The following is a 17,075-nucleotide window of genomic DNA, read 5'->3' as shown; positions in this document are numbered from 1 at the left end:
AGACACTATAATATGTGCTATCAGAGAGGAACAACCTTGATTTTGTTTTACGACAATGCAGTCAATACCTTGGAGTAAGTAAATCTGCAACAAGGGCAGAATGAGCTATGGCACTTTACCCTTAGATGAGACCCGAGATCACCTTGCTCTATGCCTTATTCCAAAGAGAGAAGCCAGGCTTCAGATGTTGTCAGTGACTCTCTCAGGACCCAACAACCAGAGCCACACCAGAGCCTGCGTCTCTTGAATTCCAACTCAGGCCCCAATCTAATAATGTCAAACCAGTGGCTACTTGTAGATCATCACATATGTTTCTGCAATATTCAAATTGCTTTATTTTTGTAAAATATGCATAAGAAGCCTATCTGATTTGAAAAATAGAAATAAAATGATCTTCACAAAGGGCATAATGATTAATGGGGAATTTACAGCCACCGAGTGCTCCTTTAAACAGAAGTAAACACATGACACATTCCAAGGTTCCCCTGACATCGGAACTCAGAGATTTACCATCATGACCCTCAACAGCTTCTACTTTTCAGGGGTTGTACTCTCAGGAGCCCACAGCGGCATCGCGTGTGCTCTCATTTTTCACCTTGCGTTTGTGTTGCAGCTCCGTATGAGGCGCTTAAGGAGCTTTAGCGACATTAGCTCATTAATCCTCCCAAAACCTCTCCAAGATACAGCCGAGGCATAAATCATTCTATCTGAGAAAAAAAAAAAAAAAAACTCAACATTTTTTTCTTCCTTTTACTGATACTCTAAACTGTTGGTTAATCCTGACTTATACACTGTACATGTAGAATACCACATTCTCTTCTCCAGTAAGAGTTTTCTTTCTTCTTAGAATTTGATTTCAGGAGGCTAGTATAAAAATAGAATGATAGGTCTCATGATGAAATCTCCTCTGAGAATCATAGGTTAGGAAGTGCCTTGGCTTTTGAGCTCTGTTTGTACTCCTTTCCCCAAACGTCCTTTATTGTCCTCCGTTCATGACTAGGAAACATGATTTTTTGGTAACTGGAGGGCTACTTCATGATCCACTCAGTGCTCTATCAGCTGAGAACACCAAGAAAGCCAATGTGTATCCATTCAACCATGTCACCCTAATTCCCAATAAAACACCAGTGCACCAAACTTCTAGGTTCACCAACAAAACAATGGAAGTTAAAGCTTTTCACTTTTCTGTGTGTTGCTTAGGCAAATGGCTTTCGCTGTGAAGTTATTTGAGTTAGACTTTGAAGATACTAGAATATCATCATAATGTATAGAATCTGAAGGTATCAAGGGATGGCTTTCTAGAGATGGCTGCACTGTACATGTGTTAGATAGGGTTTCTATTGCTATGATATAATACCACGACCAACAGCAACTTGGGAGGTGTGCTTGTCCAAGTGACAATGGCCTCCATAGGTTGTATGTTTGAATACTTGGACCCTAGTTGGTAGCACTGTTTGGGAAGTGTGACATTGCTGAAGAAGGCATTGCACAGGAGGCAGGTTTTGAGATTTCAAAAATGGCACCATTCCCACTTAGCTCTTTCTGCCTTCTGCTTGTGGATGAAGACATAAGCTCCCAGCAACTGCTCCAGCATGCCTACTGGCCTGCTGCCATGCTCCCTGCCATGATGGTCATGGACTTAAACCTTCTGAATCTGTAAGCCCCCAATAAACTCTTCTTTCTATAAATAGCCTTGGCCATGGTGTTTCATCATGATGATAGAAAAGTAACTAAGACTTGTCTTACTTGGTATCAGTTGGAGACATTGATATCAGGAAGTAGGCTATTGCTGTGAGACTGTGATGGACCTGACTTTGCTGTACTATTTCTTTGGAAAGATGTGGAAGACTTTGAAACTTTGAAATATGAAAGCTATTGAATGCTGTATGCAGGGCTCAATGACCATCATAGTAGGAGCTTGAAAGAGAGCGATGTGGATTCTGCAGGCCCAGCTTAAGAAGTTTCAGAGGGGAAGAATATCATCAAGTGTGTCAGAGACCATTCTCATATTTTTGTCAAAGAATCTGGCTGTTTTCTGCTCTTGTCCTAAAAATCTGTGTGAAGCTAAACTGAAAGGTTTTAAACTAGTTACGTTGATAGAGGAGGTTCCAAGACAGCCTTATATTGACGCTGTCCTGTGTTTATTAGTAATTGCTCTTATACAGAGCTATGGTGAAAAGGGGCAAATGAGAAAGAAAGAAATACAAAATGTGCAGTTTGAGGAGAAAAAAAGGCAGAGGAAATTTAATGTTGGTGCCAAAGCTTACGCTGAATGAGATAATAAAAACCTGATTGCAAATGGAATAAAGAGACTGGTGCCCTGGGGGTAAGACCCTACTTGACTACGCTTATGACTTATCAAAAGGAAAACTTATGCAACCAAAAAGCATGGGAAAACATAACTCAAGGAGAAAGCCAGCTTCTACTCCAAGCGGACAGCTGAACTTGAAAACATCGGCCCCGGGATTCTGGCTTTAGAGTCATGAATGATACAATTGCAAAGGGGTTGTGGAATCTTCTTCTTGGGCCAGGTGTGTAGCAAGGGAGTCCTTGCATGGAGGCCTGGAGTAGCCACTGTTGAAGCTGTAGAAATGAACCCTGTGTTGCACTGGAGACCCCTTGATATTGGAGCTAAGAGAAATATGTCAAACCAAGCCTTCAGACAGGGAGTGAAACCATCCCAAGAGAGAGAAGTGTTTCAGTCAGCAAAGCCATCTGAGCCCTTTTGACATCAGACATGGAAATATAGGATTCATGCCCTGATCAGTGTTTGGCTTTGCTTTGGTCCAACTCTTCCTCATGTTCCCCCTTTTTCCCCTTTTGGAATGGTAATGTATATTCTGTGCTATTTTATCTTGGAAGTGTGTTCTTTGCTTTTTTTGATTTTATATGAATTATAGTTATGAGATTTCCTTTATTCTCATAAGAGACTGAATTTTGAAACTGTGTTGAGACTGTGAAAAACTACAGGGACTTTTGTAGTTTTACTAAATACACTTCACATTATATGGTCATAAGCCTATGCAGGGGCAGGGAGTAAAATGGTAGTCTGAGTGGAAATGACCCTCAGAAGCTCATGTGCTTAAACATTGGTTACCCAGTTGATAGAACTGTTTGAGAAAGATTAGGAGGCGTGGCCTTGCTAGAGGAGGCGTAGCACTGGGATGAGCTTTGCGGTTTCAAAAGCCCAGCCATTCCCAGTTACCATTCTCAATCTCATGCTTACAGATCAAGATGTAAGCTCTCAGCCATTGCTGTAGCCCTACCCTCGCCTTCCTGCTGCCATGCTTCCTGCTATCATGGTCATGGACTCTAAACATCTGAAACTCTAAGACAATGCTTTCTTTTATACTTTTCCATAGTCATGATATTGTAGCAATAGAAAAGTGACTAAGACAGGAGGAAAGGGTTTATTTCACCTCATACTTCCAGGTATCAGTCATTGTTGGGGGAAATCACGTCAGGAATTCAAGCAGGGCAGAAACCTGGAGGCAAGATGCAGAAGCCATGAAGGAGCACTGCTTGCTGGCATACTCCTCACAGCTTGCTCATCCTGCTCTCTTACAGTGCCTAGGACCACCAGACAAGAGGTGGCACAGCCTGCAGTAGGCTGGGCCTCCCACATCAATCATCAGCCAAGAAGATGCCCCTCAGGCTTGCCCACAGGTCCATCTGATGGAGGTATTTTCTCAACTGAGGATACTTTTCCTGAAGGACTCCAGCTTGTGTCAAGTTGACATAAAACTAGCCAGCATAGGACATTATCCAGAAAAAGCAGCTATAGTTATAGCCAACGGCAGTGAAAATAATAAGAGCACAATAAAAGTTAAAGAAATTAATACTGTAATACCTCTATGACGCTTCACGAAAGATGACGGCTACCTTGTAACTAATTTAATAGACACTCAAAGTTTATTTTATAATATTTTAAAAGAGGCCACCATAGTATAATTTTCCTAAGTGTAAACTTATATAATATCTCATGCCAGAATATGTTAGAAAGTAAAAGATAGTTTCCTTTCAGAGGAAGACTATCGAGTGTGTATATTTTGTAATTAAGGTGACAAAACTGGTTTTGTTGAACTAGGAGACTATCCCCAGATGTGGTTTCTTCCTCATTCCAAATGGTTTTTCAAGTGTTAAATGAATCTCTCCTTTGTGGTTAGACAACTTATAATCTTTCTTGCTGCCAGCATGTCAAAATAGAATAATATCTCTCAGTCTATTTGGAGAATATGCCCTGTATACTTGATTCTCCTTGAAGGAGGATGCAGATAAGACATGTGGTACCTCTTCCCACAAGATAAGAAAGTAGATTCCTTTAAAAGAAAGCTTAGTTTTATTTAGCAGGGACTTCTATTTTGTTTCAGCTGTTAAGGTAAATAATGTAGTTCCTACATTTTCTTTTCACAAGGTTCTGAGATGTTGTTTGAAACTAATACATCATAGTAATTTACAAGTTAGCTAAAACTTACCATCTCTCTACCATCTTATAAAATAAAAGTAAGCATGGTTTGGTTTTACTTATAAGTTAAATATTTCCAAATGATCCCAAGAATGCAGTTGATATTACGTTTCTGAGACTACTGAAAGCTCGCTTAAAAACATTATTTTTTTTTTCAAATACACTGGGTTTCTACCTCAGATGCAAAGTAAAAAGCTAAGAAACAAATTAGAAGTAGCCCACACGCACATGTCTGTTTAGTTCAGATGTGCTAAGAGTAAGTGGGGGTATGGAGTTTAATGCTGCTGTCTCTGCCTCTATGTCTGCAGGTCAAAGAGGAGTAGAAGGGTAAAGAAGGCGCTCTTCTCTTGTGGAATTTTTCTCTCCTTTACAACTTTCCCTTTGTTAGTCTGATTCCCCCCAGCTCTACTCTTCCTTCTTTGTCATTTTACCATTCTAGTTCTTAAATCCCTTTATCCCCCAACCAGGCTGGAATAATAAGGCTGCTTTTCTAAAACATTAATTCCTAAATGTTGTACTTCAAGAAACATTAAGTCTATGGTGAGTCCAGGGGTGTCTTCATGAGAAGCAACATTAAAGTCTAAACTGTAGGGCTTGATACAAGGAAGGGGTAGTGAATAGTCAACTATCATATGAATGGAAGAGTAAAGAAAGTACTGTGCCTTGGAGCTAAGCAATTAGAAGGAAATGGTCTAGTATGTCTCTCATGAGTCCTGTTGCCAGCGTGCTCCATGTTTTCCCTAAGAGTGTCTCTTGGCTCGCATGGTCCATGTTTGCAAGCCTTCCTCCTTGATATGATGTCATTCTTTAGGTATGGCCTCTATGATGACCCTCTGTCACAGAGTTTGCTAAATAGGGGTATATTGCTCTGTCACTTGTCACACAGCATTCTTTCCTCCTTCTCCTCTAGACTGCCTTGGGTATCCTTTGATCTGAAGGTTTGTGAAAAAGAAGAGATAATTTCATGTAGCTGGGACTACCTCCACCCATCCAGAACTGCCTAAAATGTTTCCCATGGAATCAGTATGACAAGAAGCCTCAGTGGGCATTGTGAATAAATTTCAAAATACAATTATGTAAAAATCTATTATAATTACCCCCGCTCTGCTTATGAAAGGATGACCGTGGGAGTGTGTCTGACGTTCTAATGGCTAAGTTTCATCGACACCCTGCACTCTCCCCCGTGATTGCTAAAAGTTTCCTTTCTGTAATTGCAGAATAGTTTAGCATCTTAACAATAATGGACATGTTTTTAAAAGATTATTGCCAAAAGTGCATTCTTTATTCCAGGGAGACTCTGTAATAGATACTAGCATTTTTAGTAATGATACAGGCAATCTGTAAGCTATTACAGTTTCCTTTAGAGTAACTTAATCTTCATATTGTTTTGTATGTCTAGAATTTTAATAGTGTTTTTAATTTAGAAAAGGAGGCTTATAACATATTACTAATTACATGTGAATATGAACTAACTACGCAACTACTGAATTTTATTCTAAAAACAAACATATTTAAAAAGTACTTAACCTAGTGTAAAGAAAGTAACAAAGAAATTAAAGAACATCACATAGAAAGAACAGCAGCATTCATGGTATAACACAGTGAGGGTTAGCAATTTTTGGAATGCTTGAATTATTTTAATCTATAAAACATTAAGAGGAATAAGGTCTCTTCTAACTAAACGTATTTTATAACAAATCAAAATATGATTTATTAAACATAACTATGCCTGTTTGTTTAAGACTTAGTAATACCATCCAAGATGGATGATCCAAAGAGTCTGCAGGAAGTTACAGCAGTAACAATACCCTGGTAACCCTTAGTGATTCAGAGTGGTCAGTAAGCATGCTAGACAGCCAGGCCACCTGAGATCATTTCCAGGTTGAAATGCCAGGCCCTAGATAGAAGGCTATCACAGGCTTTTCTATTGGGCAGGTGAAAGAACAGAAGGGAGATGGGTTTTCTTAAAACTAAAAGTAGTTACTGGAAATACTTTTATTTTATATGGTTCTAAGACACGGATCAGTATCTGAATCTTAAATTTTCATACATAATTTCAACACTCTTTGGGCATGCCACCCAGCTTCTCTCCAAGGAGCTGGTGGAGATGTGCTTGGTGAATTAATTCAGTAGACTTTAGTACTATTTTTAAAAATCTAGCTTTTATATTAAACAAACCACTTTGCTATTTTGAAAGGAGTTATAATCTACTTAAAACTGTCATTCTCTGTTTCTGACTTGCAATTAGATGATATTTCCAAAATGTCAGACCAAGATTCTGCTTCTTCCATCACCATAATTGAATGTGACAGCCAAGATATTATATCAATACCTTTTCCATAATTAGCAATAAGGATCCTGCCAAGGGTTAACTAGAAAAGTTTCATAAACATTTTTCTACAAATGGTCCTGAAGGCGGTATTATGCTTTTAAAATCTGCTAATGTAGCAAAGACTTGTGACAAGCAGAAGACAAATCTATGAGAACTGTTTGGCGAGAAGAGTTTTGTGGTGTGTGATGTATGTTATGTAAATGAGCTTATTAGGACTCTCATCTATTTTATTATTGGTGACCAATTTAATAGAGGCATTTAAAAAACAATATTTCTGCCTGCCTCCTAGAAGTGAAGAAGATACATTGATATAATTGAGAGCAAATGATTGCATGTCGTGCCATTTAATCATGTCATTTTTCAATTGCTATTTTTTGCACTCCACTGCATGCTTATAGAATATTTAGCTTCAGTATAGATTGAGTCCCAGAGTTTGCAAACCGAGCTGGGCTCTCCATATGAGCTAATATTGTTTTAGAAATTTGGAACCAGTTAAAATACCCAGACATCATTTATCTTATTTTATTTTAAATATGTAAATCATCGGCCACATGTCATTTGCAATGCTTAAAATTTTGTCTACTTTGAATAATTACTTTGAATAATTATTTATACTTCTAGGATGTAAATTCTCATTTGCAGACATTTGGCCAGGATGGAGCTGTCAGGACTCAAAGAACTATTGACCCTTTGTGACTGTTGATAATCATTTATCTAACGGACACTTTCTAACTTTGTTTAGTCTCTTCTTTATCATTTGTGTAATATACATCTTCCTCAGAAAAGGAAGTACTTTCACTAAGAAATAGAATATGAAGTTCAAGAGACAAGAAGAATTTGTCAGCTTGGTTCACTGGTGAATTTCAGACACTTAAAACAATGTCCATTATAATAAACGTTTCATTCATATTTGTTTAATTAATAATTTCCATCTATGCTATCAAAATCATCCTAGATTCAATTCTAGTATATTTCATACATTTTTATATGTCTTAAGGGCTTCTAAGTAAGTAAAAGATTGGACTTCTGAAAGCTTGAGGTTCTCGGGTCTCTTAACAGTAGCTTTATGTTTGTAGCCACTTCTGGTTAAGAGCCTGGGGCAGGACAGTTTGTAAATGTAGAGATTTTACAAGTTATGTAGCAATCTTACAAGCAATCAAGCTTTCTTTTTAAATGTCAGTGTTTTTCCTGAGTCAGTTTTTAATTCCACATAGCTGAGTGAAAATGCTTATTGTCAAGCCTGTGATCTGAGCCCAATCCCCTTAACAGATGTGGTGGAAGGAAAAACTGACTCCTGCTGCAAATTGTTCTTAGACTTCCACCACACACATACAATGGTACACACACACACACACACACACACACACACACACACACACACACAGAGAGAGAGAGAGAGAGAGAGAGAGAGAGAGAGAGAGAGAGAGAGAGATTAAAAGTTCATACAAAAAATTAGTCAGTACTATATGGGATTAGGAAAAACAATGCACAAATTACTGTAAAAAATAGTACTTCAACAATTGATAAGCAATCCTAATGATTATTATTTTATGTTCAAATGAGATAGATCAAATAGCTGAGGAGAATATGGCACTGTTTTTATCTTGTGTTTACCCAGATGTGTATGATCCACAGGATTATTGTTGGTGTGGGATGGGATTATCATCTGTATGCCAAGCCTTCCATTTCTCTACTGATGTATCAGAGTTGTAGATGACAATTCATAAGACACATAAGAATGGCATCACTGCAACAATTATATTCAACTAATACTCTTCATTTTCCATATTTCTCCAAACTCTTCTTTCAGAATCAGGCTTCTCCATATTCTTTTCTCTTGATATATTATGGTATTTCTAGAGGTAGGAGACCTTGGTTAAAGTCAGACTGCATTATTTTTATCCTAGAGAAAATGTCTGATCTGTCGAATGACGTCTGTAGGTCAGTAATTCCATCCCAGTAGATTGTTTAGCTATTATCTTAGAAATACAAACTGTTTACTTACGAACAAACTTTGCACTTATGAATGTCCCATTGGTCTTTCACTGACCCAGGGTTGTACAATATGTTTCCAAGCTTTAAACTCTCTACTTAATCATAAAAACAAGCTGTTCTGTGTTCTTATTCATTATTGTTAGTGTATGTCTGCTTGTTAGTATGTGTGTGTGTGTATGTGTAGTGTGTGTGTGGTGTGGGTGAGTGTGAGTGTGAGTGTGTGTAGTGTGAGTGTGAGTGGTAGGCTCATGCTAAGGCATGGATGTGAATGTTGGAGGATAGCTTTGGGTGTGTGTGAGTTTTCTATTTTCACCAACCGTTCCAGAATTTAATCCAGATCATCAGGCTTGTACCAGAGGTGCTTTGGGTTGCTAAGCCATCTTACCAGCCACCAAACAAGTCTTTTATGGCATAAAAGTATTCTTGATTTAGACGTTATCCGAAGACTTCCAACATCAGAACATTAAATTACACTTTGTGTTTATATCTGAACTTATTACAAGATGTCTTCTCAGAAAAATCTTTATTGATGATCCAATCTAAAGCATCACCTATTTTATTCTACGGTTCTTGTTACATGATAATTTTGTGTTTGCAATTATTTCCAGCCTCTTCCATCCACGCACAGAAAATTAGAATGTAAATTATATGAAAGCAAAAGTGTGCATCTTGTTTACTGCTGTATTTATCGCTGAGAAAAGTGCTTGGCACACAGGAGACACTGAAGTTCACTGCTGGCTGGGTGCATGGAAAACTTAGTAATTGTTATCGTCATACCCTTCATTCACTCCTAGATTGTAAGAACCAAGGTCAAACTTGTGATTTTCAACTCTTCTCCTATAATGCCAATCCTCTCTTCCACCTCCCAGCGTTCAGAAGCCTCATTCTAGTCCTGTGACTCCTAATCGGTCTCTTTCAGCCAATGGTGACCTTTCTTGTTCCTCAGGCCAAGTGCCAGCACTGAGTGGTAATACAGTACACTGGAGTCATGGCCTCACTAGTCTTACAGCTTCTTGATGAGTTAGGCATTATCAGAAACCTTTGCCTTGTATTATATCCCTTCCTTTAAAGAATCAGCCACATTATAAGCTCCTAGGAGGTACTGCATCTTGTTACACACCTGGCATCCTCCAATGTTAATCCTGTAATGGACAGTACAATGTTTGGCACATAATTGATACCCATCAAGTGCTTACTGCTGTAATAATGTCATTCATATGGACTTTGCCAAACTTTGCTCCCTGACACTGATCTAGAATCAAACAGCCAAAAGCCTCTTCGGCAGCGGGGATCAACACTGTAAGTTTAAATTGGAATTTAGGACTTGTAGTTTTCTGTTTCTAAAAATAATCTTCTCAAGTGACATTTCTAATTCGTAAAGTTTAATCTGCTTTGTATATGATATCACAGTGTTTTCAAACTGTAGGCTGCAACCAGTTGCCGGGCTTTGCTAAGCTGAGGACCACTGAACCTCTCCCTAGAATCCCTGCTCCGTAAACATGTGACCAGCACCGACGAATCTGCAGGCTAGAATCTGCAGGCTAGCTTTGCTTTATTTCCTTCCTTGAGATGCTAACTAACCCTGTAGCCCCAGCTGCACTGCCATTTATTATTTGCTCAGGCTGACCCTAAACTTACTATCCCCTTGCCTGAGCCTCCTGACTCTCTGGGATAATACCCAGGGAAGGATTTGCAGTTCTAAGTTCCTGGATGATGCAAATACTCCTGGATCTGGGGAATCACACCCTGAAGACTTCTGTTCTGGAAAACAATACTACATATAACAAATAGGAAGAAAGTTACCACCCTATGAAGTCAAATTGGTAAAACGTAAAGTAGCCAAAAAAAAAATAAAAATAAAAATAAAAATAAATAAATAACATAGGCGGAAGTATAGGAACTGGTCAAAAGGAGATTCCCCCCACCCCCACCCCCAGTGCCATTTAACATAGAGCACACCTGTGTGGCTGCCATTTTCCCATTCTGTTGCTTCATTCACACTGGGTTGAAGGCAGCCACATGTCATATGTGCAGATCATTCCCTCCTTCCTGAGCTTGTCATATACAAAACATACCACATTTTGTTGTTAAACAGTTGATCAGTATAGAAGGTGAAGTAATGTTTGCCTTGATAAACGGCACTAACTGCTTTGCAGCTCTTTGTTTAACACATGATCCAGTATCCCAGTGAGTACCTCATGTTGACCCAACCAGTAGCGTTAACACGTTGAAAAAAAAAATGTGTGAGAGATACTGGAGGTGACATGCTTTGGAGTTTCCCCGGTCACATTTGCTTCTCTGTGTTAAATATACTTATTTGGGGTATTTTTAGACTCTTTATCTTCCCCTTTCTCTCATTTTCTTCGTTAGCATATGTTTTAATATAATAGTTCCTTCTAGTAATACTTGTTCTTTTAGTTTGCGTTTGTTTGTTTTCATTCATTTGCATTTTGTGAGGTAGAAAATACTTGTTTGACACCACGAAGGTGGACATACAAGTAAATGTTTCTTTTCATGTGATATGTTTTCATTTAAACAAGTGTTTAACACAGTGAGAATGGAGCGGTGGCATTGAGCGTCTTCCCTCCAATGCTGCTAAGAGTCCAGAGCCGATGAAGAATGTCACAGTAGGCTTGGCAGAGAATCGTAGAGCACTACTTGCCATTTGTGAGGCTCTGGGTTAAATTCCTAGCACCACAAAAGAAAAAGAAAAGATTGTTTTTAAAAATCATTATTTAGCTCACTAATAAGAGTGATTTAGACATGAAAAAGTTGATTAAGTCAGAAGATATACAAAACAAAGCATTTCCTCCAATAATCTTGTGTACTGCCACTGGTGAATTGAAAATCAGATTGGCCGTTGACGAATAAGAGGAAAGCTGTCACCTGCTTATTTTAACTTTCTTATAATGTGACCCAAAACAAATGCACTCATCTGGCCAGTTTAAGGAAAAGGGGGTTACTTCTCAATCTTAAGTCATGAAAGTATTATTGTTGTTATTATTATTATTTCTTCATGTTTATTACAAAATTGCCTTTTTAGAAACATGACAAAATTTGGTGGAAAGTTTACAAAAATAAATAAGAGAGACAGGAATTTGAGAGTAGCATTCCAGTCTGTATCCTGACAGTCCTGCTGAGGGGTGGCAGTAAGGTACTGACAAAGGTGGGGTGGTGCAGTAGTAAAAGCATTTGGAATCCCTTTGTCAGACAGACTGAAAATCATGTTTAGAAAAAAAATGCTTCCCCGGCCTCCTCTTACTCTATTTTTCACGAAGGCGGTGCTACTGTGCATCCGAATCAGTGTGACCTCATTAGAACGTGCTTCAGAGTTGATGTAATTGCTGCACTAACAAGCACTGCATATGGTTCTGTGCCCTCTCACCTTTCCCAGCTACATCACCACTGTGTCTCCCCTAACACAGTAAGCACTCCTTATCATCTAAGGCTGCTCCCTTGTGTTCCATCGTAGCATGTCTCCGGGCTCTCTACCCCGGAACTCCATCAGTCCTCTTGGACTGCCTCGTCCCTGCCATTTCCTTAACGATGCATCAACTCCCAGTAGTGACTTGCTTGCACATACTTCATTTCATGTCTGTCTGTCTGTCCCTCTTTCTCTCTGTGTATGTGTCTCTCTCTCCATCTCTGTCTCTCTGTCTCTGTCTTGGTCTCTCTCTCTCTCTCTCTCTCTCTCTCTCTCTCTCTCTCTCTCGTACACACACACACACACACACACACACACACACACACACACGATGGTATTGTACTTACTTATGTACCCCATCTCTACTAGACTCCCACCTCCTTGACAGAAGAGGTAGTGACTTAGTTAGCACTGTGCAGTCCTCCATTAAGAGGCTCAGAAAGAGGAATATATACTACAGATTTGAGGACGTCTTAGAAGAATGTTTGTCTTATTATTCTGTCTGGTCCTTAATTACTTAGCTGTAGTTTCTGTTTTCAAAGTATACTTCTCTAAATCCCAAGGCAAAAGATAATAATAATCATTTGTCCCCATTAGTTATATTTAACATTTCTCAGTACATATGGAGAATGCGTATCTCGGTTTGTTATAAAAAAAAATAATGTAGAATACGGATTCTAAAGAATGTTGCCAACAAACTACTGATTTTATTTAGTATGTGTGATTTATAAATAAATACATTTTGATGGTTGCCAAGGTAACACATTTATGTAGGAGAATGTTATCAACTGTCTCTAGGTATAAAGAAATATTGAAAAAAAACTGTTAGGTATAAAAAGTCTCTATTTTCCTTCTCTTTTGAACAGTTCACATAGAAAAAAAATTAATCTAGAGTGTACACTAAACCCTTTAGATACTTAAAGTGAAAACCCACAGAATTGAGAAGGTGAAAAAATCAGATTATAGATGTTAACATGACCTGATTTTGTAGTTTCAATTTTTAGAACATTATTTGTATGTGGGCCATGGTGTGTGTGTATTGTGAGTGCACATTAGCGTAGGGCACGTGCACTGTGTGCTTGCACATGGAGACCAGAAGAAGACAGCCGGCGTCTTCTACTGCTTTGTGTCCTAATTTTTTGAGACAAAGTCTGTCTCTCTGAACCCAAATGCAGCATGAGCTAGCTTTCTAAAATTGTCTCTACATCCCAGTATGTGTGTGTGTGTGTGTGTGTGTGCGTGTGTCTATAAGGGGGTTACAGGTGTGTGTAGCCCTGCCTGACCTTTAGATGGGTGGTAGGATTTGAACTCAGGATTTTGATCTTGCAAAGCAAGAGATCTGACCCATCTCCTCACCCTTGCTTTTATAGTTTTAAAAGAAATGTGTTTATCTTAACTTCCTTGCATTTAAGACGTAGATGCAAATTCATTGGATTTGTAGATACTCAATACGTTCTCCACACGTTCAGAACGTCATGGTCAATAATCTTCATGAAAATGTGTTACATCCCCAAAACCATATTTGAGGACTTCGTGAGGTGCATGAAGCCCTTCTGAGCTGCTTTGCACATGTGGCTTGAACTAACGCTGTGCACATGGTTAGAGCCGTTCATTGTCATTATTTCTTGTCAGCTAAAAACTTTGAGACTTTTTGTTGGCATACAGATATGCAGTTTATTATATTTATTTATGTTATTTTATTTATATTATATTTATTTATATCATTCTACTTTAGAAGAGGTTTGCAGAATCCAATTTCATAAAAATATTTCCTTATTTTTCTTAGGCCTTTTCTTTTAACGTCCACAGATCAAAACCCCAAGTCATTAATATTCATGTCTGTAGGTTTCATTTGAAACAATTTCAATTGGCTATAACCATGCTACATTCTTTCATTATTCAATATTGAGCCAAAATTTGGTAGGCATTAGGTGGACATATAGATGATTTAACAGTTGTAGATTAAGACAGTAATTTAAAGTGACTGTGTACACGTGTGTGCATGCATATTTTGTGTGTGTGTGTGTGTGTGTGTGTGTGTGTTTGTGTGTGTGTGTTTCTTGGTGGGGTGGGCCTGGGGATTGAGAAGGTAGTTGGGAGAACTGCCGTTGGAGAGCGAAACAGTATTATTGCTTTCCTAGGCTTCGAGTTTACCTTTGCTTGTCAAGGGGTCTCCTCTCCTCAGCACTGCACTGGTGAATAGCACCGGTAAAGGAATTTGTCAGACCCAGGGTGGTACAGGAGTTGTATAGGAAAATAGTAATGCACCCCAGGAAAATAAAGAAGGATTAGTTCAGGAAACCCAACTGAAACAGCTGCACGGGTAAGATTTGAATAATACAATTTCTAGTCATATGTTGCCATAAATAGAGGTTTGGGAATTTATCATTCGCCTTATTTAAAATTCAGAAATATTAAAGGTACAGGTTCTCTCATTACAGAAATAATAGAATTCCAGCTATTACTGAGTTAGGGTCATTTAAATGGATATAGCATGCATTATATCCGTAAGTGGAACATCTGTATCAAATGTCCACCTGCTGATCAACTACCCCTACCCCACTCACAATTCAGTGAACAGCACTTAATCATTTTAAGACTTCTTCTAATGAAGCCTTATCTAGATTAACATTTTAAGCACAAATACTTTCAGGCATTAAAACCCTCACACTAAATGAAATTGCATTGTCTTGTTTACCCTTGTTGATTAATAAGCAATCTGTTAACTGTTAGAACCGTCCAATTGTGGCGGTAGAGGGAGATTAGTAATTCAGTGATGTTTGTGGGTATAATCATCATTTCTGCTGAAGGCTTTGAATTAGAATATCACTTACACACTATCCGTAGGCAAAGAAAGGATATAATATTTTTAGACATGTGTACCCACTATTTTGCTTCCATTGTTCAGCTTAGGGTCAGCGCTGCAATACAAATGCTTCTGGGGGCAAAATGCTATTTTGATGCATGCATATCCTTTTTAAATAGTGTGAGTGTCTATTAAAAGAAAAAGGGCAAACAGCAAACTGTGTGGTAATAATCCAGTATCTTGGTTTCTGTTTTAAGAACATTATTGCTTCGTTAATCAAGCATTGGAAAAAAAAATATTGCCCACTGTTTTTGTTTTGTTTTGTTTTTTAGATAATAGAGTTTACATATGAAGATTCTTTGCAATATTACTTATTTTTTGTCAGTGAAATACTGAACTTTTTCCCTCCAAAGAATCTAGGGATCAGTGTAGAAGAATGATTATGTTTGGGAGGAAGGATTTTCTTTCTACTTCTTGTTGCCTTTCCTTTGACCTTGAAACAACACCCTTCAGTTTGGTTGACTAGAATTCATAGAACTTAAATGATTTTTTTTCACCATGTGAGAAACTGTTAATACCAAGGTGTCAAGACAAGAATTTCTAGTTTGGATAGATAAATCAGCGAGAAGGAGATGAGGACACAGAGGCCCTAAAATCTCTAGCATGTATTATAGGCCACCAATATCAAGGAAACTGTAGGTCCCTTTCCTTGTCCTAGTGTGAGAAGCTGAGCATATCCCCACAATGTGAAATTAAGGTGGAAATACTCACCTCAGGGTGTCAGAAAGTCAGTCCTACAAACACACACAGACTGGTCTTTTTCTGCATTACAGTCGCTCTGTCATGAGATCAAGCAGCGTCGTCGAGGAGTGGCCTCCGTTCTGAGGTTGTGCCAGCACCTTCTGGATGACCGGGACACCTGCAATCTGAACGCAGATCACCAACCCATGCAGCTCATCATTGTGAACCTCGAAAGGAGGTGGGAAGCCATCGTCATGCAAGCTGTCCAGTGGCAAACACGGTTACGAAAGAAGATGGGGAAAGAATCCGTGAGTGTCTTCTCCCAGCAGAATCAGCTCTCTTTTTGACAAAGACATACCCCTAGGGTTTGGGCCATACATTCATCATATACCCTAGGATTTGGGCCATACTATATTAATTATATATGCTTTCTTGCAAACTACAGGCATAGCTATGCACTAACCAAAGCTCCATTCATTGTAACACAGTTACTCACTTTACTGACATGCATTTTAGCATATCTGATTGTCTTTCAAAAGTCACATGTATATTTTGGCTAACCTTACCAGTAAAGCTAGTAATTCTTTTATTTATCCCTTCACCAAACATGTTCACCAAGTACACGAGTTTCCAAGAATATTTTGGTAGGAGTTATCTTAATGCTCTGATTGTGTGAAGCACTGTGCACGTACAGTTTCATTGCTGAATATTTATTGTTTATCTTTCCCTTTAATGAGGAGATGACACCATCTGTACACCTGTCCCCACTGGTCCTGCTTCGAGTGTCTTCTGATGGATTACTGAGAGCTGTCAAGTTTCTTCCTAGAGTTTAATGCAGTGTTCATAGTAGGGGGTAGTCACTCCCATTAGCAATTTGCCAGATTTGAGAGCGCAGGTTTAAGCAGTTACTAGGAGAAAGAAACATGTAAAAGTGGGAGTTGTTTTATTATAATATAAAATACACATTTACTCTAAAGCCTTCATATTCTTAGGAGAAATAGTCATTGAAAAAGAATGTATTTCTGAAATGACCTTGACATTGCTTATTGGTTGTAGGGCCAGCTTTCACATTTGACTTACATAAATGAAATACAAATATAGAGTGGGGTGATGTGTGTGTGTGTGTGTGTGTGTGTGTGTGTGTGTGTGTGTGTGTATTTCAGCTTGACATGGGAAGGGCAGAGTAAAAAGAAGGGAAACCAATATAAAAATCTTGTCGTTGAAAATAGTTTCACATACAAATTCTATTCTTAACAAAGCCATAGGACTTACTTTCTGGTATGTTTTATGGTAAGGACTTAGGGTGGGAAGA

General features: G+C 38.5%; 1 protein-coding gene across 3 annotated transcripts in view; it reads left to right on the top strand.

Annotated features, from left to right (window-relative positions):
* Akap6 (A-kinase anchoring protein 6) overlaps positions 1 to 17,075 on the top strand; it is a 423,485-nt gene that overhangs the window by 361,015 nt on the left and 45,395 nt on the right. For all 3 annotated transcript variants that reach the window (XM_076941872.1, XM_076941873.1, XM_034514536.2), the window contains one exon: positions 15,856 to 16,071. In XM_076941872.1, coding sequence (XP_076797987.1) covers positions 15,856 to 16,071 — 216 coding nt within the window. The remainder of the gene's footprint in view (positions 1 to 15,855; positions 16,072 to 17,075) is intronic.

Source organism: Arvicanthis niloticus, chromosome 11, assembly GCF_011762505.2.
Source record: "Arvicanthis niloticus isolate mArvNil1 chromosome 11, mArvNil1.pat.X, whole genome shotgun sequence".
NCBI lineage: Eukaryota > Metazoa > Chordata > Mammalia > Rodentia > Muridae > Arvicanthis > Arvicanthis niloticus.
Note: the sequence above shows the minus strand (reverse complement) of the source record. Positions and strands in the feature narration are given on the sequence as shown.